A 26,497-nucleotide genomic window follows, 5' to 3' on the forward strand; every position below is an offset into this window, starting at 1 on the left:
ATCTCCAGTATCTTTCCCCGCCCCCCAAACCTATTCATAAAACCTTCTCCCTCTTCCCCTTCAGGGACCCCATTTGGGTTTCCAGGTAGGAGGGGGTCACCAGTGGCACATGGTTGGACAAACACCTGTCAGGGAAGGTCTAGGTGTACTTGGTCCTGCCTCAGCACAGGGGGCTGGCCTAGATGACCTACCAGGTCCCCTCCAGTCTGACATTTCTAGGAGTCTATGCTGCTTAAACCTTCTGGGTTGCCTCTCTCAGCCCCTCACCCTCATTTGCAAACAGCCCAAAGTGCAGAATGCGGGGGGGCACTCTGCTGGGAGGCATGGCCGGGCAGAAGTGGCCCATCCCCACGACACTTCCTGCTAGCTTGAGGCTGGGCAGCTCGGGCTGCAGCTTTAGGTACCCAACCCGTTCTGTTCGGTAGCGTAGGTCTGCGCCAAGTGCCCTCTTCGGGCAGAAAGCTGGGCCCAGCAGCTTCACCCAGGGTGAGCGGCTTAGCTTGGGCTGGGAAGGGAAACTATCCCAGTGGCTCTGTGGCTGGGCTGGCGAGCAGAGTCAGCACAATAGTGCCAGGATGCACTAACCCAGATTTCCACCTTAGCTCTGCCGCTGGCCTTTCCCCATGGTAGAGTATGGGGCTGGGCTGGCGCACACAAACACGCAGGCCCGGCTCTCCCAACCCGGCCTGTGGCTTGTGAAACAAGGGGCTCCGCAAAGCTGAGGCTGCATGGCTTGGACCCAGGGAAGAGCAGGAAGTGGAGAAACCACTGAGGAGATGACTAAGCCTTGCAACAGGGACCCAAAAGGGGCTATTGCTGTCATTCTGGGTAGAGATACCGGAAACCAACATGCAACAGGCCCCGTTCCACCGGTTCAACCCAATGGCTGTAGGAAGTGGGTTTAACACATTTCATCCTGCAAAGCCCTAAATGGCCAGGGACTGACTTGTCTGACAGACACCTCTTTCCCTGTGCTCAGGGATGACCGGCAGGGCCACCCAAGCAGAAGACCCACTGGAGAGCAGCTGAATGATGTATTCCACCACGGCCCCACAACTCTGGAACTCACTAGCTCCCTGGTCAGTAAGGGACCCCCAGCACACTGGGTCCTGGGCCATGACTCTCCTTGCTGCTACGGTAATACAAATAATAGATGACAATAATTGACTTTCAGAGTGCCCGGCAAGCCCGAGCTGCCAGGGATAGAGGATCCCAGTGGGAAAAGTTTGAACTAAGTGTCTGGCTGCTGGGTTATTCAATATGCTAATTACTGGTTGAAAGGGACTGGGTTAGTTAGAGGCATGGTCTATTTTTACAATCTTATTTTCCGCTGTGGCAAGGAGCATTTAGAGCAAGGGAAAGAGCCCTGCTCCTCTTTATGGAATGAGTGCACCAATCACGTCAATTTAGAAAGGCAGGCCAAGGGAGGGGGGGAAATGAAGAGTGAGTGCAGAGATAAAGAGAAGAAGATTGAAGCAAATACCAGAGAGTTTGAGCACCATCTACCTTTCTTGGACACTTTCCTCCCTTCCTTAACTGAGCTGTGTTTTTTAGTGGCTCTACGGGTGCTGGCAGGTTGCGGCGCACAGGTCAGACGCACGGGAAGTCCAGTGGCTGACATCAGCATAGCCGTCATGCCTACAGGGGACACGAGATCAACATGCAGGAAGGAAACAAGGGGGAAATAAATTTATTTAAAGAAAAAAAAGGAATAAATTTTTCAAAGAAAATAAAAAACCCCTTGATTCAAAGAACATAAAATATTTGTAAAGCAAATAAATGGGAAAGGTGATTCAGTTTGATTTCAGTGCAAGGAAAGAAACTGGAGAATTCAGAGGAGGAACAGCTTGGATGGTAAATTAAAGCGGAAGAATATGTTCATGAATCTGATAAATGCTACCTGAAGCCGCTGCTTTAACAGAAGCCCCGTCTTCACCTCGGACTTGGAGTCTATGGATTAGCATAGACTTAGGATTCCGCTATTTAGACGGTAAGTGTCTCTATTTAAGGCTCAGCTCTGCAAGGTGGTGAGTACTCTTGACTCCACATTAAGACGCTCATTGCTTTCCAGATCTGTTCCTTAGATTGTAAACTCCTTGGGGCTGAGACTGAGGGCCCTATGCTGGTGTAAATCTGGAAGTGGCTCAACTGGTTTCAATGGAGTTACACTGGATTCACACCAGTGTAACAGCAGAATTGGGCTCAGTGTCATGTTCCAGGCATCATACAGCCTGGGACATGTTTGCACAATTGACCCAGATTCATTAAAACACCTAAGCACATGCTTAGCTTCAAGCATTACGGCAGCCCCATTGACTTCAGCCGGATCTCTTCGGTGCTTTGCTAATCAAAGCCACAGGACAGCACAGTCCCACAACAAATTTGTTGAATTCGGTTTCTTAACGTTAATTATTCCTCTTAAAAGGACACCTGTTCCCTAAAGGGAAAATTGGCAGACAGAACTTCAGGGTTGACTCGATTGATCTAATACTGCAACATTCACTATTGAAATACAGTTACATTACATTACAGGATTGTAACACAATCTAATGTAATAAAACTGCCCTAATGCTTACATATTCAAGGAACCTCCTGTCTGCCTCATTCCCCAACAGAGAAGTATTCTACCCTGAGAGACACCAGGATATTTAGAAAATCCCTTTTAAATGCAGCTCGACAGTGGTCAACATTTAGCAAGAGTTACCCACCAAGGAAGTACACAAGATGTAGCGATGTGTATATTTCCCTGTTCTTAGGGTTCCCCCTACATGGGGAGTGTTAGTAACCAATAGCTCACAACTCTTAGCTGATATTTTAAGTATTTTGTTTTTCAAACCCTTGTTTGGCTGGGGAGGGAAAGGCAGCATAAAAGATGCACAAAATGAAATCATTCTTTAATTAGTACAATAAAATACCATGTACATGCACACAAACTAGAAAAAACTGAAAACAGGGTATTATCAGGGGACGTCTCAAGAAACCTTAAATATAGGGGACACTATCAGCTCGGTCTAAAATATATAACTCACTAAGAGCATCTATGGATTTTACATAGCCAAACGCCCCTGAGCAAAGTCAGGGCGAAATGCTATCCAGTAAGCATTCTCCACTCAGCGCTGACTGCATTCTGTACAACACATTACTTTACAACACATTACAGTAACTCCTACAGCTCCTTCTTTATACAGCTACAGACAGCCCCTGACTCTAAGACCTGACAACGTTAGGGTCTGATCCAAAGCGCATGGAAGGTGGGAGACAGAAAAGATTAACAACCTCATTTTACAGATGGGGAAGTGGGCACAGAGATTAAGTGACTTGCCCAAGGTCACCTGCAACACCTATGGCAGAGCTGGGAATTAAACAGAGATCTCGCAAGCCACAGTCCATCATCTTAACAACAAAACCATCCTTCCTCTCTAACAAGTGACTACCAGAGATGCAAGGCAGTGAAGAACTGGGCCTGATATTTGTATCCTTTCTACAGCATTGCAAAAGCTATCACAAATTGTTACTGACAGGCAAGTATTATGGTGATGGGCATTTTAGAACTGCATGTCAGACTAAAACAGAGTTGATGTAAGAAATAAGGCAACCCCTTTTAAATGGAAGATTGAAAGAGGGAAATGAGAGAAAAATAAAAGAGGAAAAAAGGATAGATGAGAGAGGAGGGAGAGGATTTTAGGAGATTAATGAAGTTCTGTCAAAGAGATCTAGACACACGGTACATGGATAAGCTACACTCCAACAGACATGAAACATTATTTTTGAACTCAATCTCTGACGAATGTCAATATCTGGGTTTCCTTTCACATCACTCCTGCTATCAAGAGACACGTGAAAACGGAAGCTACCTGCCTCATCAGCCAACCGCCTCTGCCACGCTCAGTGCTAGAGGCCAGTTCTCCTGATCTCCAAACAGCGTCCACCGGGGTGGACTGTCACACCACGACACACACACGCACTCCTTAAGCGGCAGCAGAGAGCCCCCAGCAGCTGTGCGGTGTTGGTAAAGAGAGAGTCTTGATTTTTAGTGGGTGAAAACATTGAGCTACTAACCTATTGTCCTGGTAACGATACCGGAGCTAGGTTCTCAGCTGTTAGAAATCAAGGTAGCTCTGCCAAAGTCAGAGCTATGTCAGTTTACACAAAGCTAAGAATCAGGCCCATAAGTATACCAATGAAAAATGCCAGTCAGAATCTAAAATTCTTTTTAATCCTGGACTAAAACCCTGGTTCCTGCAAGACTGCTGTGCACCCTCGATTTCCAGGGCAAGCTGAGGGTACTCATCAATTTCCAGGATGCACTAAGCAGGACTAGACCTTACATCCTTTTGCAATATCCTAAGATTTCCACAGCAATGGAACACGGCCTTCTTTTCATTAATGGAGAACATGTGGATCATTTTTATTCCAGCCTTCTTAACCTCAGCCATTGTAATCATGCTATTATTGACCGGCTGCACTTACGTTCCATTCTTTTCTTTGGCTGAAGGGCGAACAAATTCATCCCTAGCACCGGTGGGTTTAGACTAGCCGAGTCTGGAGTCAGACCACCATTCAAGAGTGACAATTTGCTTTACCACATTTATTAAGAATTTTGGCTGCAAAAACTAAAGTGTTTTGTGCCTGTCTAGACTGTCAAAATGGCACTAAGGCAGGAAGATTCATAAATCCATGCTGGAATATTAGCCCTCGGAATAATACAATAATAATAATTCAGAAGGAGACAAGATATTGTGTTCTCTGTAGTACCCAGGGATCTACTGATTACATCTCCAAACAAGCACCTTCATGCTGTCTCCCATGCTGCCCCTGGCTCTTGGGAGGAGCTCCCTGTAAACATCTGCAAAGCTACCTCATTAGCCTACTTCAAATCCCTCCTCAAAACTCCCCTTTGCCATGAAGCCTACACTTGACAACCGCTGGAGTGCTGAGTCCACTGCCTGTCACCAAGAGCATCTCATGGTTTCCCTGTACATCCCTGCTGGTCTGAATCCATTTGCCTCTAGTCATATTTAGATAGTCACTCCCCCAAAGAGCTTACAACCTCTTTGTTCTGTGTTTGTACAGTGCCTAGCGCAATGGGATCCTGATCCATAACTAGGGTCCTAGGTGCTATGGTAATTATACCTAGCTCTCAATACAGAGCTTTTCATCTGTAGATCTCAAAGCACTTCATAAAGGAGATCAGTATCATTATCCCCATTTTACAGATGGGGAAACTGAGGCAAGGAGTGGGGAAGTGACTTGTCCATGGCTACCCTGCAGGCCAGTGGCAGAGCCAGGACTAGAATCCAGGTCTTTTGAGCCCCAGTCCTTTGTTCTAGCCCCTAGGCAAAATTGCTTCTAATAAATACTAAATCAGCCTACAAGTTTCTGATCAGGCAGGGATGTAAACACTATTCTTCAGCTTGCCACAGAAGGAGAAATGGTAAAGCTCCTCTTAACTGTCATCTTTACTGGACAATTTGATTATGTTAATCAATCAGCTAAAGTGTGTAAGGAACTTTGAACCTGGTCAAAGTGCTACACAGGATGATCTTCAAATGTATACAACTGATATCTAACTGAAAAGTTAATTAATGATCTAAGCTTAACTGCTCTAGAGGATGTCACTGAAATATTGTGCCTATGCCATTAGAAAGCACAGGAGCTGCAGAACTGTGCATCTGAAAAACTGAGTTAACAGATTTTTACGGCCACAAGGGACCATTATGATACTCTAGTCTGACCTCCTGTAGAACACAGGCCATAGAATATATCAGTTTCATTAGCTAAGCTTTACCAGAGCAATATTGATCCCAGTGTGCATCTGGGGCAATATACTAACAACGCGTATTGGAGGTGATGAATCATCATAAATAAAATAGAAACGTATTACATGAACTTTATACCCACCCAGCACGTCAGGAGGTGAAACCACATAGACAGCAATGCTCACATGCCATCACGAGAGATTCCTCCTCTGAGCATCTAGCAAGAAGGCAGGAAGATGGACGAGGTGAACTACTGGGCTGTCCCCCTCCTCTACGTTCTGTTGTCTTTGGGGACAACACATGGCAGGGGAATCAAATGCAGCACAAAACGAAGCGTGCAACAGTAGTAACAAAGCACATCCTTCCTGAAACCAAGGAATCACTGAGCAAGAGCCTAGTCACTTGGTGCATCACTGGCTGGGCTCCCTTACATTTGAATCATTTGCATAGCCAACAGCTGTTTTTCCCTTAAGCGTCTAACGTAACACAGGAAATCTCAGTACTCAGCAATCAACCCTTGGGAAGCCTGATGGCAAAAATCACTTGTGATGCTTCGTTACGCACATAAGCCAGCTTTGCTGTTGAAACTGTGGCTTATCATGCTTGACTCCTCTTCAGCACCCAGAAATCACTGGGTACGTCCACACTGCCATCGGAGGGGTGACTGCAGGTTGGGTAGACATACCCACGCTAGCTTAAATTTAGCTTGCACAGCTAAAAATAGCAGCAGCCCAGGCTGTACCAGCTCACCTGGAACCCAGGGTACGTAACCACATTCCTAGCTCATGCTCAAGTCCATGTCGCGGTGGGCTCCTGGATATTTTTAGCTGTGCTGGGCAGATTAAAGCGCATGCAAGTTCGCCTACCTGAGCAGCCCTCTGATTGTAACACAGACCAACCCAGTGACACCGTTAACGCTGTCTCATCACTAGGGCTCTTGGCGTCAGTTTCACAAGATGAAGGAGCCAATTACTTTTGTATCCACTAATGACAAGTATTTATAGGCATGTGCTCAGCACCTTAGAACCAGGGCATATATTACAAGGCTCAAAGATCGTTCTGACTCTTTCTATTTCCACGATGATCTCCATGGGGATGAAACAGAAGAAACAGCACACGACGATGTCATGATTTAAGCTACGTTTTCCTTAAAGTTGGCTAGTGGCCGGCAATAGCTCTTTAAGGAATGCAGATTTGCCACGGTAGGAGAACAACAAATGAGGACTAAGCTTTTATCTAGGAACACTACGGGTCTGTATTTTCAGAGCTACTCAGTGGGTTAGCCAGGCAACATTAGGGCTTGTTGACACCTTCCACGCTGCAGTAGAGACAAATTCTCTACTGATGTAACTCCATTGACTCCCGCCGAGAATTTGGCTGCTGTTACTGAATCTGTGTTGGAATTTGAAAATCTACCTGCAGCTCAGTGCAGATTTTAGCATGCTGTTTGTGCATACAAACTACACATGTGTTGTAAACCAGGTTAGTCTTGCCATGGCAAAGATCACAGCAATCAAGGATCTAAGTGGTCTCCCATTCAAAGAAATTCTTACTGTTGTGTGCTTTGCAAGGATTGAGGATGGGACAGGGGTAGCAGGTTGTGTGTACACAGGCTGGATATGTGAGCAAGCTCTAACATGTCACTTTGTCCAGCTGCCAGTTTTTGTTCAAATGTACTTTAGAGTCAAGACTTGCACGGGGCCAGAACTTTGCTTTGAATAGCAATGGAGATCCTACGCAGTATTGCCAACTCTCACAATGTTCATCGCGGGTCTTGTGATATTGAGGGTTTTTTTTCCCAAAGCCTCAGCCCCTGGAATCATGTGAATACATGAGAATCTCAGCTTGCATTTTAAAAAAAGATAATTCCTGACCTTCGTGGTTATGGAGATTTAAAGCTGGAAACCAGGGGCCATGTACCCCTTAACGTATCAAAAACCAGAAGGTAAATACAAAGAACCCCAAAGTGTACTTTTAGTATGGTGTTTCTTTTAGTTACAAGGCCCGTTTCAAACACGTGGAGGAGCATATCTGACTGGTACCCAAAGCTCCTGAGACATCAGTCCATTCGTCCCAGAATATAACTAGTTTCCTAATGAATGGACCAAATGAGAGATAATCCAGCATAGCAATAGATTTATTACCCTACAGCACCTGGCTAGGCTTAGTTTTGGGCCTGCCTTTTTCACCCCAGAAGGGCCACTCTCTGCACAGCCAATGATAAGCAGACTATTAAGATTGGTGGTACAGACCATCACTGAACTGCCCCTGTGAGGTTCTCCCCTGGCTCTATGGTTCTCCAGCGACCTGCACAGCCGATCCACAGAACAAACTAGTTTGAGAACCGTGCAGCGGAGCTCAGAATGTGTCCAAGGAGGGGATCTTTGCCTTATTAAGTCATCTGAAGCATGAAAAGTTGGGGAATCAAGATCAACGGAGGCTTTTCCAGTTTCCAAAGAGAGATCCTAAAGTTACCAAAGACACAGTAGCCCAATAAGATGGGAAGGAGAGGTCACCAATTAAAGGCCGCGTCAAGTAAAGCCGTGATGAAATTCAGTATTCTTGTCCCCAGAACTCCACTGCCTGCTGCTCTTCATAGATGTTCCCAGGCACTTCCTTTCCTTACACACACTAGTTAAGCTACCCACACCTTTCCCCTGTGACTTCTTTTACAGTCACGTTCGAATAAGGATTTTCTGCTGAAAAAGAAAAACTGTGTACTGCTGTAGCCTTCTCAGACCTTTTAAAGGCTGCCACACTGAACAAAAGGCAGCATGGTGCTTCCGTTAAAGATTACCACCCTCCGCTCCAGTCAAAGCCAGGCCCTGTAAAGATTCAGGTCTAAACAAGAAGAGTGTTTGCCTTTTAGAAGCTAGCATTTGCCCACTGATCATGCCCTAGTCGGAGCATTTCTGGACTCCTGTAGTGCAGTGTGTGTCTTGTCAGCTGCTGTACATGTGATCTCACAGACCTTGGCCTCATTTTTAAGTTAAAGAGATTTTGAAAGTTTTAAAATTCTCGTTCCTGTACCCCCTGCCTCCAACAAGAATAGAAGAATTGATTGCAAAAGTGGCTTTTTAAACCAAGGTGGTGATAAAATGCTGGTACCAGTTACCTCCTGGAGTTCTTCTCTATTAAAGCATCAAGTCCAATTGCCTCTTCCAAACTGAGAACAGATGACCCATATACGGAACATACCAGCAGCTGGTTATTAACATAGCTCCGATCCAGCAATACCTTTCAGCACGTGCTTTGTTGAATCTGGCTCTATATGGTTAACCCAGGGGTTTTCTAGAAACACTCTCCTTTGTAACAGTGTCTAGAGAATGGGTCCATTTGACATGTCACTGCATATAGTAACGAACCAAATTCAGAGCATGTATAAAAGGTGAAACTCAACTGAGGTCAGCCATTTACACCAGGTCTGAGTCCGGCCCAGTGTCTCATGTCCATTAAGTAGGTTTGAGAATTTCTAGCCGATGGAGGGATCGGATGCTTGGCTGAACATTTAGATGATTTCCAATACGTAATCGCTACAACTAACTGGACAGCACCAACAGAGCACGAGGTGCTATCTAGCTGTATAAGACATGGAGACGACGACAAACACGGCCCCAGCGCTGGAGGACAGGCACGCCCAGGTTGTGGAGCATTCGCCTCGAGCTCCACCACTCAAAGAGCTTACAGTCCAAGCAGACAGAATACAAAGGATGGGAGTGGGGGGTGTGCTGTTATGTACTCAAAGATGTCCTGCCATGCGAGGGCGTCATCGGACACTCCCATATGGGCCTCGTGGCAGTTCTGTCCCAGGGCAGTGCTATTGTTAAAGTGCATGGATTGCATTAGTAAGCAGAAGACATCGTGTGATCAGCAGAACCTCCAGTTTCAGAAGATGCTCCCAAACTAGAATTCCAGTTGCTGTGCACTAGCTGAATTAAGAGGGAGCAAACATACCAGCAAGCGTTCCACCCTCTGGGACGCAGACTAGCGGTGCTTACACTGCAAACCACACGGGTGTGGGATCATTATCCAGACAACGCCATTTAGAGTCGCAGGGAGCAATTCTACTCTGAAAAGCAACTATGTAAAAATGGATTCCTCCTTCCCTAACAGATCTGCTCCCTGGGAGTATTCAGAGTCAGAGCTGCAGACTTCAGCGACAAACGTAAGCTCCTCCTACTTACTCCCGCAGTTACAGGAGAACTCATGCTTCATCTACAGAATTGCTAACCAAGTTCCAGATGCTTGACTCCCTCTCTCTGTCAGCCTTTGCCCTTATAGGTAACAAGTCTACACATTGTGGCATTGTAGAAAGACAAGGGTGGGACTGTTCCCACCCTATTACCAAAGCAAGGACAGCAATACAAAGCCAAGTAGGTACTTATTGCAACGTGGTTGAGAAAAGCCAACCAGCTGCTGGTGTGTGCACTTTCTAAACATTTTCAAACACACTAACTTTATTCTCTATTCTGTGCCAGGCCCTGGCTGCATGACAGGGCCCTCTAGATTCTTATTAGAGGCTAAGTAAGGAAGCAAGTTACAAAGGAAAGGAAAAAAACCTAGGGAGAAAACAAATAATTGAGGAGGAGTCATTACCTGCCAAAGCTTGGTTCACTTTGCTGGGCTTGGGCATCTCGACCGGCAGATTTTGGACACTGGGGAGAAAAAAAAACAACACAATTAAACAAAAAGTTTAACATCACTGCATGGATGACAGACAAGATGGGGCAATTCAGCGGCACGTGGTGTTCTGTCCAACGGCCACGGAGAGTACTGTGCTTGTGTTAGGTATATTTTCCCATTGTACCTAACAAAGTCAATCACTGCAGAATTCAGGTTTCTCTCTAGTACGTACCACAGTACAACTGGAGATACAGCAAAGGCAGAAAGGCATTAGACCCTCCCGGTGACTTGCTGCAATGGTTCTCGATGCTAGTGAAAAGAAAAGCAATCTCACTGCATAATAATAATACAACCTCCTCTTATATAGTGACTTTCAGCAGCAGATCTCAAAACACTTTACAATGGAGGTGAGCACCATTTTACAGATGGGGAAAAATGAAGCACAGGGAGGTGAAAGTCACAGCAGAAGTCTGGTGTGAATCTAGCTCAAGGGCCCTATCCACTGGACTGCACTGGGTTATGGGAATGGGAAAGCAATGGGAGGTCCAAGAGACCTAAAGGAGTTAGATGTCCAATTTCCCTTGAGTCTGATAACCCCATTTGGAAATCCCAGCCTAGTTCCTTTAGGAATTTAGAGAGAGAGAGAGAGCGAGAGAGAGAGCGTGTGTGTGTCCGTGTGTGTGTCCGTCCAGTGGCAAGAAGATGGAATTTCATACTAAGGTGAATTTGGAATACCTGGGCATGGGCCACAGAAGAGTGTTCTGCTGACGACGAGGATTAGTAAGGAGAGCGAGGGCAGCAGATTGAAAACACACAGAGACAAGAGGTCACAGCGAGAGGGTTCGGGTTACGTGGAGTGGGGAAAGGAGACCAAGGGCTTGTCTACACGGACAGCAAACCAAGGTGTGAATCTACAGCACGCTAGCTGGCCATGTAGTCCCCGCTATAACCCAGTAGATTCACACCCTGGCTTGCTGTGTGGAAGCATCCCATGTAGACAAGGCCCATATAAATGTAAAGGGAACATCCAGCTCTGATGTTTCAGGTACTAGGGTTGTGAGACCACTTCAGTCTAGGTCGGAGTATTAACCAAGGAGGACAGGCGGCCATGCTCTGCCTCAATGAGAGAGTCAGTCAACCCCGGTTCACGCAATGTAAGAGAGCAATAATAGTGTTTACACAGTGCCTGTCACCTCAAGAGAGCCCGACAGGGAATCACAAACTACTGAAATGCAGCCATCTCTGGGGTGGAGGGAAGAAAGCAACAGACAAGCACACAGCACAATGGAGGGGAGGGGCAATTTTGCACAGGATATTAGGGCAAAAGAAGCAGCAGCACCACGTTTACAAAACACAAAGGCCACAGGCTCCTTGGGCTCAGATCATTAAAGTGGTCTAGGGGCTCTGGGACGGACGGACCGATCCCCCCTCTCCCCACATACCAAGAGAAGCTTCTGTTTCTAGGCCAAAAGAAATCGGATCGATTGCCATTAAAAATCAGATTCCAAATACTGCACAAAGCAGATTCTCTATTAAAATCACTTTCAAGACCCACTTTCCTGTTTTCTCCCCCCATTTTTCCTCCTCCAGCACACGCCTGGAGATGCGGGGGCAGGGGCTCGATGCAGGAATCTGCTGGTGGAGGTGCTGTAGCCTGAGTTTTGGGGGTGGTCAGAGGAAAGGATTATAATGTTTTCTTCTGGCCCTACAGAATACTGCCTCGTGGTGTTTCCCCATCCGGTTATTTCAGTGACTGGGTTTTCCCCGCTCACACTAAGCTGTCCAGAATTTCTCAGTCTTTTCAAATGACACATCACTTCACTGCTCTCTCTAAGGGTGTGATCCAAAGCCCACCGAAGTCCCTGGAAAGGCCCCCAGGGATTGCAAAGGGCTTGGATTAGACCCTAAAATCCATTTCATTCTTCACGACGTTTCTCTTCTGATTTGGCCTCTTCCCAGCAGTACGTCGTCTTGGTGTTTTTTTCCCTCCCTTTCCTCTCTCGCCCAATCTCTTCCCCCACCCCCCCACCACCACCCGCCTCCCTGGTCGTCTCTCAGGAGAAGAGCCACAGCGAAGAAGCGTCTCATGCTCCAAACACGGAATACAAACGTTTTCAAGGCTCAATGAGCGAGGGCGAATTTGAGGATCGCTCTGCCAATGTCACCGAGCTGACAACCCTGAACCAAAACGGCTCACCTCCTTCCTCCCGAACACCACACAGGACAGAGTGACGTCCCACCCAGAAGATCTGTTCTCTCAAGTTCTAAGCTTTGGGTCCGTGATCCCAGCACATGACGGCTGGAAATCCCCCCAGCTTCGCTATTCTGGCTGGAGTTATCTCCCGCTTCACTGCGTCTCCATATCATTACACACACACACGCTAGTCCAGTTTGTCCCTCGTGCTGAGTGGAGAGTTGCAGATTCTAGTGCTATCACTTCCCTTTTTGTCCTTCTTGTGAACGGCAGAAAACATTAAAGAATACAACCAACTCCTTGGCTCTGCAGGGAAGGTGGGTGGATAAGTGAGGCTCTCTTACAAGGTGCGTCTTCAGGGAATGACACAAGAACGGCATAGCTCTCCTCCCCGTCTGCAAGAGTACTAAAAAGCTCCAGAGAGGCCTCTGCAGATGAGAGAGAGCAGCAGAGGTGCCTCGTGTGTAATTCCTCGTAAGTGCAACTTCAGTGGTGGGAACAACACTGGAAGCTCAAGAGTAGCAGGGCTCGGGTGTTTTTACTGCCCTGCATTCGTGGGCACTGGGGGTGAACTGCATGTCCCATTTTTGCCAGCTAAGGAGAGACCAAGTAATGCAGATACCAGGTATCCACTGAGTAGCTGAACTGGTGAAAGCACCACTACCCCCTGCAAAGCAGAAGCAAAATCCCTCAACTGGAACAAATATATCGAGGTTTCCTGTCACTGCTACGGTATACAGAAGGGTGGCACATTGGGTAATCTGTGCTCAAATCGTGTGCTGGATGCCGACGACAAGCCGGGAGCCTAGACAAACCATGCTTTGCAAGAGTAGGCACGGATGTTTCTCATACTGCTCAACCACTGCAGGAGTCAGGGCCCTCGTGAAACGACAAGTGACCTTGGGATTTCACAGCAGGAAGAACGCATCTCCTGTGCCTAGTACGTATTTTCTCTCTTAGGGTCACAGACCCAAGCCTGGTGAAATGGAGGGAAGTGATGGGTCCTGTTGCGGGGTAGACTCCTCACCACATGGTTTTGCGGGTATATTCAAAGCCACAGTCCTGGGTATAAAGCTTTGTGTATGCAAAAAAGGTGCCAGTGAGCCACTCACCAAAGATTGACCCTAGATCTGAGAACCACAGGGCAAGCCAGCTGACCAAGCTGACGGGGTGCAGTGAAATGAATTGGGAGCCTTTTGTCATTTGGCTACACAAGATGTTAAGGAGTGGGGCAAAGGGGAGCGGGATGGATCTGCTGGGAACAGATCCTGCTGGTAGCAGCCATTGCTCCCATAAATGGAGCTACAGCAGAAGTCATTTTTTTGGGCAGGAAACACCCCTCAAAAACTCCTCTCATCTGCTGACACAGTCAAGCCCACGGAGCAGTATTTCCCTCGGTCCATGTCTCCGACAGATGCCCGCACACCAATATGGCTCACCAGACTTTCCAGACGCTTGTCTGAAGCTGCACGAGAAAGAGAGGCCTTGGCATGAGATTACTCAATGTTATTTCAGCAGCATCTTTGTTTTAAGAGCCCTTATTTTACAGCCCCTCTGTCTACCTTGGCACAAGAAGAGCTGACTTGGTTTGACCTAAACTAAGTAGTTCTGACCAAGTAAAGCATCTGCCACACACACACACCTGCTCAAAGAGAAAAACACAGACATGACAACACGGCTGTACCTCCTTCCTTGCAGGGACAGAAACACTGGGGAAGAAATCAGACTGTCTTTAACATCCATTTCTAAATGGAAAGGTCTGCAATTGCCTGTTTAGGACAGAGTGGATTTTACTCCCATGACACCTGAGTGGAAATGACTCTGGGCAAAAGACTACATGCAAAAGTTGGGCAACTCCCACTAACATGCCTAATGCTCGGGGTTTGTATCACCCTCTATCCAGTCAAAGTACTGCAGCCCCCGTCACCACAGAAGTGGAGCCCCTCCCTGCCTTTAACGCAGCTATCCTCACCGCACCTCTGTGAAGCGGGGCACGTTCCCAGGGAGGGGGGAAATGTGGGCCCACTCCCCTCGCTGAGGCAGCCCCTTGCTAATGCTCAGGACACAGACACTTCCCTAAAGAGCATTAGGAAAGCAGTGCGTAGCAATACCCCTCTGAAGGATAATTAAACTGACCTAAATCCCCATATGGACAGTGCTAAAGCTATCCACCTCTCAGGGGGTAGATTACCCACGCCGATGGGAGAACCCCTCCTGTTGGCGTAGGCCATGTCTACGCTCCACTGGGATTTGACCCACATGTTTCTAACCAAAACAATGCCAGGCTGGGGAACGGTAAAGCTTAAAGCTTGGATTAAAACCCCAAAGTCAAACACCTCCAAGGCCTTTCAAGTACAATAGTTCTCTTATGTTTGGCAGATGCATGATCATTTTGCACCACCTGCCTGAACAAACAGCTGCTCGTAGAGTGATGGTGGAGGCCCGTCAAGCAGAAGCCTGAACAGCTGCAGAACTGTTTTTACTGTGGCACAAACAGGAAGGATTCACTGCAATAATTTAGCTTGGCTATAATGGGCACATGACATAGGCCCGAGTAGACAGACTCGCACTAGCTGCGCTCAGGCTAGTGCCCTGAAAACAGGGGCATGGATCTCTGCCCAAGGCAAAGCCTGCCCAGCCCCCTGGGTCTGAGCGCAGGTGGCTAGTCCAAGACTAGCTGCTCTTGGCAGGCTAGCTTGAGCGAATCAAACCTCCCAGCTGCACCCATGGACTGTGAGCAGTTAATCCTGAGCAACAGCAGGAATAAAGTCACCTGCTCATGTGAGGCCACATGGCTGGGTATGATGAAAATTCTGGACTCCCACTTCACAGAATTAACATCACACTTAGCTAGATTTCTTTAGGTTTTTTGGTTTTTTTTAAACAAAATGGAAAACAATAGAAAGTGGTTTGTTACTCTTTGTATCTCAGCTGAGATCAGGGCTCCACTGTGCTATACACATACAGTGAGAAAGTCCCTGCCCTAAAGAATTTACCTCCTTGTCTACAGACAAGACAGGTGAATCGGTGGGAGGGGAAAGAGAGAAAGTTGCAGAGCAGGAATAGAACCCAGCCCTACTGATTCCCTCCGCCTTGCCCTAGCCACTAGGCCCTGCTGTTTCTCACATAGCGTTCAGCATTTGTCAGGATCGAGCATCTACCCACTTCCAGTAAAGTCACTATTCAGCACCACACCCATAATCTGCAAATACTGTGTATGTCAAACCACTGTAAACTCACCCCCCTTTGATTTTAAACACAGAAACTAGCTTACAGCTATGAAAGCCTCCTGCTACCACATGCTGCTGAACTCAACATTTGGGGCCAGAGCTACCCTTGGTTTAATTTCAGCGACATTAATGGAGTTACACCAGGGATTACTTTGGTCCACTTTATAATTATTACATTGTCGAGCAGCTTCCTGCAGCAGTGTTAGATCGTCTTTTATTACGCCAAGGACACTTCTTACCAAACTTCAGCAATTTATTCTTCTCTGTAATTAACCAGAGTGATGCAAAGAGCATTATTACGCTGCGGTTCCCATCACTTTGAAATACACCCTTTCCCATTCCTGGTGTTATCTTCAGAAAGCACCTAAGCTCACAACAGGCCCACGGCATCAGCAGTTGGAAGGCACTGACTGTATTGTAGTTTCTCTCTGCTACACATCCAGCTGGCAGTGGGAATAATAAAATACACCATTCTTACAGAGCGATGTTTCAGCTGCAGAGGTTCAAAGTGCTTTGCAAAAGAAGGTTGGCGTCCCCACCCCCATGTTACAGATGGGAAAATAAGGCACAGAGAAGTGAAATGACTCCCAAAGGCAACCCAGCAGGGTAGTGGAAGGGCCAAGAATTGAAACCCCCCCCACCCCCCCGTCTCCTGAGTTCCAATCCAGTGCCCTACCTATTGGGCCACACTGTTTCCTGCTCCTCTCTGTAATTACCTTGATCTATCAAAGACTCAAGGGAATCAGGAATTTAATCTACCTTTGAAAAACTTTGTTGAACCCCACCTGCACTGCCCAGGATAAATGTAAAATTAATGCATTTCATTGCTCGATGCCAACTGCTCCTGCAAAAGTGCAGACCTCATATTCAAACCATATTATAACATGGCATGTTCTTGCCAGTGTAGAGAGAAATTCACATTATAATTGTTTTTCAGACCTAGATATCCTCCAGGGGTGACACATGGTTGCAGCTCTGCCTATTCCTCAATTCAGTTACATTCAATTAAAGCTACACTGAACTGCGGCCACTTTAATTCTGAATATGAACATCCACACAGGGGTTTAATGTGATTTAACTCATCCACTTTAAATTCACACTTTCGTTCGCTCGCATTAACTTTGCTGAGGGCTCCCCTCCCCGTGTAGACAAGTCTTTGGACAGGAAATACCCAGAGAGGAAAGGAGGGCAAAGCTGTTCATTGGGTGGTTGCTCTGGAGACCTCAAACTTTTCACTGCCCCTTGCACACACAGGTCAGGGTCACAAAACCCAGACTCAGAACTGTCATCAGAACGGTCGGGCCTCTGAGCGTGGACTACAAAACTGGCAAGGGTACGTCACAACGGAGATGCATCAGACGACCTCTGTGTTGGAAGCTCACACAGACACCCAGCTCTTGCCAGGGTAATTAGTCTCATTTTCACTGACACTGAATCAGCCACAAACACTAACATTTCCCTGAAATGTACAAACGACAAAGGAGGAGAGGCATATGGACTGTGAGGGAAGAAAAGAAGAAACGTTTTGTAGAAACAAACCCTAGCTGAGGAGGGAAAAGGGGAGAGGGGGGGAAATCTAGTGTATAAAGTAACCCAGGAATGTCACAGCTAGAAGTAAAATGAAACACATTGTGAGAGTCGGCTGCTCAGGTTTCCTCTAATGCATGGGTATTAGAATATTTTCTGTTGGAAAATGGAATTTCACAAGCCAGAGAAAAGAACCCCGGACAGGAATAATTAACTGGACTTCCGACTCAAGTCCATCATGTGGAAAGAAAGGGAAAAGTCATCCAGGGCTGTCTGCTAGGGGTGAAATTGTCCCTTTAACAGCCTGCCTTCTATAGTTGCTGCTACTTAAGGCCAAAATTACCCTCACTGTCCCTCTTCCCTTTGAATTCGTGTGTGTAGGGTCAGAAGCGGGAGGGGAAGAGAGAATACAAGAAAACTCCCAGAGATTTAAAATCCAGAGTCAGGAGGAGGCCACAAGGCATCCAGAATCAACATCTGACACAAAGATTTGCACTGCCCATCCTTTCCTGATTCACAGGGTTTCAGCTTGCTCCTCCAATGTTGCACTGATGGGGGGAGGAGTGTAAGAGCACAGTCTCTGGACCCTCCCTAAAGTCTCCCCCAGCTCTACTGACAGACATCTGCCAGCATCAAATAAAGGAATAGCTTTTCAAGTGAATTTCACATGGAGTGCACAGGAAACAAATGACAAGGGTACGGCTAGGATACAGGCTAATATTAGATACTGTTCCCCCACCCCCTCCGCCCAAAAACAAACAAACCCACCCCACAGCTAAGGCAGAAACCTCCACAGCCAGAAGCTCACAGGGTGAAGGCAGCCAACAAAACTCTCGCCCTCCACACCAAGTTCCAGTCCCACAGAAAGTGAGTCTGACGATCTCCCCACAGCAATGTCAAGTGGCTCTCTCCTGCTCCATGCATTGAATCTTTAACAGCCAGACAGTGATCAGAAATTGAGCAAGCAGGCAGGAGGGTCAAACCACAAAGGCAGATTTCATAGTCTGCAGGTAGGACCACTCCTGCCTCATATTTTGCAGGTGTGTCTAGTCTCTCCCACACCCCTCCAATCACCCTGAGAGAATAAGCCACATTCCCTGTGGTGTTGCATTGTTCCCAGCAGATGCCTGATCAACTAACCCCTCTGCAGCCTCTGAAAGGCTTAATGGGCCACGGATTATTGTGAATGTAGTGGGCACCACACTGTCTGCAAGTAAAGTCAGCAAGTTTCATTACTTCACCGATGGGCACCCATCTCCAAAGCCACCTTCAATACACTAACAGCTCACAGCCCTTTGGCCCTCCAGGAATGTGGGACTCACAGTCCAAATCCTAACCAGGGCCCAACTGAAAACTGCCCAAAAGCTTAGTCCACATGGGAAAGAGAAGGAAATGCAATGGCTCTTAGGGCACTCTGGTACTATGCTGCTCGGTGTGGATTAAGAATCAATCCAGTCCAGCATCAGTGACAAAGCATATTAGTTAGGAGCTAGCTAATCTGAGCATCCCTTAATACACCTGAGATGACAGAACAGTTTGGTTCTGTTTGTGAACCAGTGTTTCCAAACTGGCTGTGTGTTTAGTACAGGAAACAGTAGCCCAGGAGACACATGAGAGGGGTTGTATTCTTCCAGAGGAATGCCTGTCTTTGCTTGCACAAATCCACAGAGGTTGCAGAATTGAGGATGATCTGGAATCAGTTATTCCCCCTGCTTGATTTCACGGCAGCCCTTACCCCACAAAGAGCTCACACCACCTAGTACCTAACTTATTCTTAGGGAAGGTCTGTCTTCAGTGCCTATCTGTTCATTCCTAAAGCCTCCTTCCCCAAGGATCAGCATGCACTTCGCAAACTACATATAAATATAAATGCACCACTGAAATGTAGCCACCTCTGGGGAGGAAAGCCAGCAGCCAGCTAGGCCAATAGCCTAGAGCACTGTGGAGTAGTTTGGAAACAAAAGGGGAATTTGGGACAGGAAGAATCTTTTCCTCTTATGCAAAATGCTAGAGATATTTGATGTTCAGACAGGGCTTCATCTGTAAATGTCTCATCTGAATGTAAAATATAATACTGCAATATTAGAAATCAGAGTAAATGTTTCTTTTTAAAATCAGGACACCGAGGCTCAAAATAATTTGAAAAAACATTCAAATCCCTCTTACTACCATCCTCTTGTATTAACAATACAAAGCACTTTAAAAGTCCTATAGACTATTCAACCTTCATGTTGTTTATATTTTTACACTGGATCAACCTGGACAATTAAACTAGTACAGGGAACTAGCAGGTTCATGGTCAGATTCTCCAGCACACACACGATGTTCCAGTGTCTGGGTTATTACAGTGAAACACACATAGCTCTGTAAATGTACGCAGCACTTTACAAACACATGGGCTCCGGCAAACTTTCACTGGACATGAAGTTCTCCCACTTTCTTTCCATGAGGCCACTCACATGAGTAACAGCTACATGAGTAATACTTTGCAGGATCAGGCCCATAGATAAATCACGTGTCCTGTCCACAACCAGCTTTGTAAATGCTGCTAGGTGAGGTTAAAATCCACAACAGGGAATTGTCGTCACTGGAAATCAGACAAAAAATAGTCACAAAAACATTTCCATTAGTCCTAGTTTTGGTAATTTCCTTTTTAAAGCACAGATCTAAGAGCCAACAATATTTAGTGCTTTTCATTTATATATCTTCAAGCATTTTACAGAGGAAGGTCAACATTATCCTCATCTGGAAAATGAGGAAACCGAGGCACAGTGTGGTGAGGTGACTTCCCAAGGCCACACAGAAACTCAATGGCAGAACTGGGAAAAGACCCAAAGTCTCTTGACTTCCAACCCAGTTCCAAAGGAGTTCTTTGCATTTTCCTGGGGGCAGGGGAGTTGCGGAGAGAGGAAAGAAAGCAGCCAGAGAGCCAAAGAGAACCCTTTGGAGTCATTGCCTGGGTCCTGGCATTGTGATCGTCAGACCGTGCAGACTGCACCTTTCAAGTATCTGAAACCGACTAATCAGGCAGGCCAAGCAGGTTTCTTCTGTTTTATTGCGCAGAAAGCAAGCAGTGCGGAGAGATGGAATGCAACGGTAACAAACTCACCTATGAACTGAGGCAGTCCTTGCAGCAAAGCGTACAAACCATGGTCTTTTGTATAACCAACAATTCTATTTTTTACATATAGATAAATGACAATTTGTAAACGGCAAACCTGCAGAGGTTTCTGGACAATGCCCAAAACAGCTGGACAGATAACAGTTTAATTTCCGAAACAGTTTTCAGAAATCGCTGCCTGCCATTATTTTGGGATTGCTATCCAGCCATCCTCTCCACTACTGGGGGAGTGCACATGATACCATACTGTGCTTCCCCGCTTGAGGCCCAGCCAAATGATGCATAGTAGGACTGAGAAAATTCAGCTCTTTAGAAAGCACAGAGAAACGAGAACACTTCCAAGATTCAGCTGGAAATGAGCCCCCTGACTTCCTAATGCTTTCCAATGGGACATGAATTCTCTCAATCTGATTTTGCACCACAAGGTTGCTGAGACAGCAGCTTCTTCTAGGAGTGTTAAGTTTCAGAGTAGCAGCCGGGTTAGTCTGTACCGGCAAAAAGAAAAGGGGAACTTGTGGCACCTTAGAGACTAACAAGTTTATTTGAGCATAAGCTTTCGTGAGCTACAGTTCACTTCATCGGATGCATCCGATGAAGTGAGCTGTAGCTCACGAAAGCTTATGCTCAAATAAACTTGTTAGTCTCTAAGGTGCCACAAGTACTTCTTTTTAGGAGTGTAAATTGCACCTTTCAGAGTAACAGCCGTGTTAGTCTGTATTCGCAAAAAGAAAAGGAGGACTTGTGGCACCTTAGAGACTAACCAATTTATTAGAGCATAAGCTTTCGTGAGCTTTAAAGAAACATTATTTAGTGATCAACTGAGCTCTGCAGTTTGATGCAGTGATCACATTACACTGGAGTTTTCCTTTCAACTCAATTTGATTGTCCATCAGGAATAGCTTTGTGTAGAGAATTAGGGAATCATTCCCACTTTCAATGCTTCCTTATTTGTTCTGTAGCTTGAGAGGACGGGAGACATTATTTGTTGATGGGTGGAGGAGCTGAAGTATCATGAAGCACAAAGGCACCACACAAGCTACATACAAGTGCAACAATAGTCAGGAGATCTGGAGTACCTCTACACTGCAAAAACACACCCCAGCCAGTGAGTCTCAGGGTTTGTCTACACTGCAAAAAAAACCAAACACACACACCTGGTGGTACAGTCTCAGAGCCTGGATCCACTGACTAGGGCTTGCAGAGCTAAGAATAGTATTGTAGATATTCAAGCTTGGACTGGAGCCTGGGCTCGGAGACCCACCCTGCTCACTGGGTTTCAGAGCCTGGGCTCCAACTCCAACCTGCTATTTTTAGCCCAATAGACAACTCCGGCTCCGAGCTGAATCTCGCTACTGCAGGCTTTTATTATTATTATTATTATTTTAAAGTGTCGATAAACCCCTAGAGTGTATTCCTGACTCTTGTGACTGACTCGCTGTGTGACCCTGGGGAAGGCCCACCTGTGCCTCAGTTTCCCCAATTTGTAAACTGGAATGTATATCTACCTCCGGGACAGGAGGGATTTGCGGTCTCAGCTCTTCTCTGTTTGCAAAACACTTTGAGCGCTTTGAATGAAAGGTGCATTCCAACTAACAATCCACCTCTTACTGCTGCTACCCTTGTGACTATTTGTAAAGGGAAAGACCCCTATGCAGGCCAGAACGGTTTTGAAGAAAGGAGGACATCCGCTTGTTCCACTTGTGGAAGTGAGTCTGGCTGACACTTCTGCTGCTGGGAGGGAGCAAACATGGCATGTGGCACAAAAGGTCCGTGTCACACTACAACCCAGAGAGGAAGCAAGCAGAGAACAGGGCTGAGAGGTGCGCACTTGGCAGTTTACAGACATTTATCAGGTCAGGTACACACTGGAGTCTCGTCCCTCCCTTAACAGATAAACAGCAGAGAGAGCACGCTCAGCTTCCTTGCTTTCCTGGGAAACGGGCATGAACACAGCAGCTGAGCCGCTCCCAGAAATGTGACACCATGACACAGAAATGGGGCAGCTGTTAAAGGCAGAACAATGTGAAATGATCGATAAGAACTCCTGCACCCACCTCTGCACCCCGTTACAACACAGTCGCCCCGTCTCCAGCATAGCCGCAACACTCATTGAAACACGCATCTTGTAGCATAGGCAGGAACCAAACATGTCCCCCACACGGTTCCCTTTGCCGGGCTGTAGCCCCGTTCAGGAGACATAGCTAAGAGCCCCCTTTCACCACAAGATGGAAACCTGTCTCACCTGTGTCAGGGAACAGCCAAGTGAGTGGTGGCTGTCGCATGAACAGAACTCTGTACAGTGGGGAGGACTGCAGCCAAGCAGAATCAAGTGAGGCCAAATCCTTTGAAAGGACACGGAACCAAGCGCAACACTTCTGTTCCACCTAGGCTACTCCCTTGAAAACATTCGGAAGCTGTCCATAAGCCCCCACCAGAGAGTGACCTCAGTGGAAAGGGGAGAAAACAGAAGCCCCAAGCAGCCAGCCTCCGATCGTTTTTTCAAAAAGTGACGTTTTTGCTGTGCTTCCAGTCCTACCACGTCAGACAGACGCTGCTCATGGCAAAGGCTAAGATTCTGTCATGATTATTTTTTAGTAAAAGTCACAGAGAGGTCACCGGCAATGACCAAAAATCCACGTGACCTGTTCCTGACTTTTATTAGAAATAACTATGACTCTGCCCTTAGGACGGAAGAATCCCATGCACCGCTACAGACTAGGGACCGAGCGACTCAGCAGCAGTTCTGCAGAAAAGGACCTAGGGGTTACAGTGGACGAGAAGCTGGACAGGAGTCAACAGCGTGCCCTTGTTGCCAAGAAGACCAATGGCATTTTGGGCTGTATAAGTAGGGGCATTGCCAGGAGATCGAGGGACGTGATTGTTCCCCTCTATTCGACATTGGTGAGGCCTCATCTGGAGTACTGCGTCCAGTTTTGGGCCCCACACTACAAGAAGGATGTGGAAAAATTGGAAAAAAAGAGTCCAGGAGAGGGCAACAAAAACGATTAGGGGACTGGAACACATGATTTATGAGAAGAGGCTGAGGGAACTGGGATTGTTTAGTCTGTGGAAGAGAAGAATAAGCGGGGATTCGATAGCTGCTTTCAATTACCTGAAAGGGGGTTCCAAAGAGGATGGATCTAGGCTGTTCTCAGTGGTAGCTGATGACAGAACAAGGAGCAATGGTCTCAAGTTGCTGTGGGGGAGGTCTAGGTTGGATATTAGGAAAAACTTTTTCACAAGGAGGGTGGTGAAACACTGGAATGCGTTACCTAGGGAGGTGGTGGAATCTCCACCCTTAGAGGTTTTTAAGGTCAGGCTTGACAAAGCCGTGGCTGGGATGATTTAGTTGGGGATTGGTCCTGCTTTGAGCAGGGGGTTGGACTAGATGACCTCTTGAGGTCCCTTCCATCCCTGATATTCTACGATTCTATGAAAAGGGAAGTGAGGAGGGCCAAGTACCCATGACAGCTGGGGTTTCTGGGTCCCCCCTGCTGCCGCGGCCAGCTGCGGGGTCTCCCCTGCCGCCCAAGACAGCTAGGAGCGGCAGAGGACCCCCTGTTGCAAGCCCCCACCCCACCACCGGTGGTGGCTGGGAGCTGCAGAAAGGGCGCTCCCTGCTGCCTGCATTCATTCGGAGCTGCAGGGTCTCCCCACTACCCGCAGCGGCTGGGAGCTGCGGGGCCCCTGCCAGCTGACACCTCCAGCCATGCTGCCCGGGGCTGAAGTGGAAAATGTCACCGAGGTCTCGAAGTCATGGATTCCGTGACCTCCGCGACAAAATCTTAGCCTTACTCAGGCATCAGAGCACATGGAGAACAAACTGCGTCTCTGATTATCCAGGCAGACCTCAGCATTTAACCTTATGAAGCTGGAGGCTCTGTCGAATATAATGGGTCAAATTCGTCAGCAGCATCACTCCCCGGACCTCAGATACACCAGAGATGAATCTGGCTCAGTGCCTTCAAAGGTGAGCAGCACAAGAAAAATATCATTGGATTTATCCTTTTCTCATTTTTTTTTTTTTTTTTTTTTAAATTCTTTGTGCTGATTAAAAAGTCCGGGAAGGACTTTTGGTTCATAAAAACTACACTTAGAGCTATCAAGGAGGGACTTTCCTGGATGACTTACTGGCGGTCTCAGACGCGTGTCATGAGCACTCTCGGCCCTTCGGTGAAGGGACGGGGTTCTGAACACGACTCTTTTACAGCTGGCTGTTTTCAGGGGGCTTTCGTGTTAACTCAGTTTTAAACTGCCTGAATAAAACCATGTCCCTTCCATTCACCACCTCTCCCTTCCTGGAACGTGCCACATCAGAATCCTACCAAGTTCTCCAAGGGCCCATAGAGACTTCTAGAGAAGATCTGGCCTGGATTTCTGATGTGAAAAAACAAGAGGGAAGGAGAATGCAGTAGCCTCCTTCCAGGCCATCTTTATCCATCACAAAGCTGCCAGACAGGGCACAAACTCCAATTTTTTCTTTTCTTTATCACATCCAACCATGGTTATATGGGTCTGGATTCAAATGCCCGCTACATGGCAAATTCTAGCAGGTTAGACTATGCTCTCTCAAAGGCCCTAAACACAATCAGTTTCTGTACCTGACTCCATTAGACGCTGACAGTCCTGGGCTTGGGCCTCCGGCTCCCACGGACTGAGGCAGCGCCCATGCACTCTGTGTATTGAGTCTCGGCGTTGACCTGGCTCCAGACAAGGTCGGTTTGTTATAGGGCACAAAGCCAAGCCCAGAAGAGCTTAGTGCAGCTGTCCGACTGGAAACCTGTGGCACAGCCGATGAACTGGGGAGGTTTATCATGGAGTGCCGATAGCGCGTGGTGACAGGGCCAGTTCCACTATTCAACAAGCACTGTTGACAAGAACAAGCCACTGCCATGTGAAGGGGCCCCGAGGCCGGGGTCACTGGATACGGGGTGTCCATGCGCCTCTGAATACCTCGTCGGAACCTGGAGGTCTTGTTGGCCTGGACCAGCGATACAAAATCAATGTCGTAGTTGTAGCCCAAGGAGCTCAGGTCTACATGCTGAAGGCCATGCGTGAAGGCTTGCTCCAGGAACACACAGATCTTCATCTCGTATGGAGACCACCCACCTTCGTCATTCTGCCACTCCCACACGATGCCCTGCCCGGCCGCAGAGTCTTGAGCGAAGAGGTGTCTGCGGACGGATCGCATGGTTCCTGGTTCAAGAGAAACAGACACTGGACATCAGTCAAAGCCACAAAAAACATAGCAACGCTGTAACTATGGAGAAGTGGCACCCTGGGGCAAGATTTCTGAAAGTGCTTATGGGAGTCAAGAACTCAACTCCCTTTGACTTCCCATGGGAATTTGGCATCCACTTCCTTAGGGCACTGTAGGAAATCATAAGCAAAAGGGACAGTGGAACGTTTTTGAAGTGACCACCAAAGGGCCAACCACCCAGGTCTGGTGGCTTAGTAGATGTGGGTCTTTCAGAGATCGAACAATCCTAGAAGATGCTTTGAAATGGCCACTTTGCCAGGTACCGCACCCACACATACACACGTGTGTGCAACAGTCCGAAGGAAAGGCAGAGGCAAACCTGGGAAAGCAGTTTGGGAAGTCTAGAGAGAGCAGCTGTTCATACAGAGGGAAGGGGAACAAAACCACAGAGGAGTTGCTGGTTCAAGGGTTATTCTAGACCAGGGAGTTAAAGCCTGCTCACATATCAAAGGCTCCGCTTCCCAGCCGCAAAGTGACCTGAGAAGCACATTTCCCCTGGTTATTTTTATTAAAACCTGCTCAAGGAGGATAGAAACCAACCAATAAAAGGGGAAATTAAAAGTCAGCAAAAAAGGCTTCCCCCAGCAGGGGCTGAACCAGCCCAGGGGCCCTCAGAGCGCTGCTCCTCCATGGTGCTAGTGTCTTTGGGGACGCACGCGTAAGGGGGGGAAACAGGGAGGCATGAGCAAACCTTCACATTCACAGAGGAAGGCTTTTCAGCAGCCACAGAGCTTGTACAGGGAGAAGCACCAGGGGAAAACGTTCAAAAGCACCGAAGTGGCT

The 26,497-nt window shown here is 47.3% G+C and overlaps 1 protein-coding gene across 4 annotated transcripts in view; it reads right to left on the reverse strand.

Annotated features, from left to right (window-relative positions):
* Positions 1 to 26,497, reverse strand: part of DTX2 (deltex E3 ubiquitin ligase 2) — a 62,265-nt gene that overhangs the window by 19,376 nt on the left and 16,392 nt on the right. For 2 of the 4 annotated variants that reach the window (XM_073316065.2, XM_073316064.2), the window contains exons 4-6: positions 25,056 to 25,650; positions 10,356 to 10,414; positions 1,507 to 1,638 (exon numbers count right to left, since the gene is read on the reverse strand). In XM_073316065.2, the coding sequence (XP_073172166.1) occupies positions 1,507 to 1,638; positions 10,356 to 10,414; positions 25,056 to 25,650 (786 nt within the window). The remainder of the gene's footprint in view (positions 1 to 1,506; positions 1,639 to 10,355; positions 10,415 to 25,055; positions 25,651 to 26,497) is intronic. The other 2 variants (XM_073316067.2, XM_073316066.2) reach the window with 1 other exon arrangement.

The sequence above is a fragment of the Lepidochelys kempii genome, chromosome 17, assembly GCF_965140285.1.
Source record: "Lepidochelys kempii isolate rLepKem1 chromosome 17, rLepKem1.hap1, whole genome shotgun sequence".
In the NCBI taxonomy this organism is placed as follows: domain Eukaryota; kingdom Metazoa; phylum Chordata; order Testudines; family Cheloniidae; genus Lepidochelys; species Lepidochelys kempii.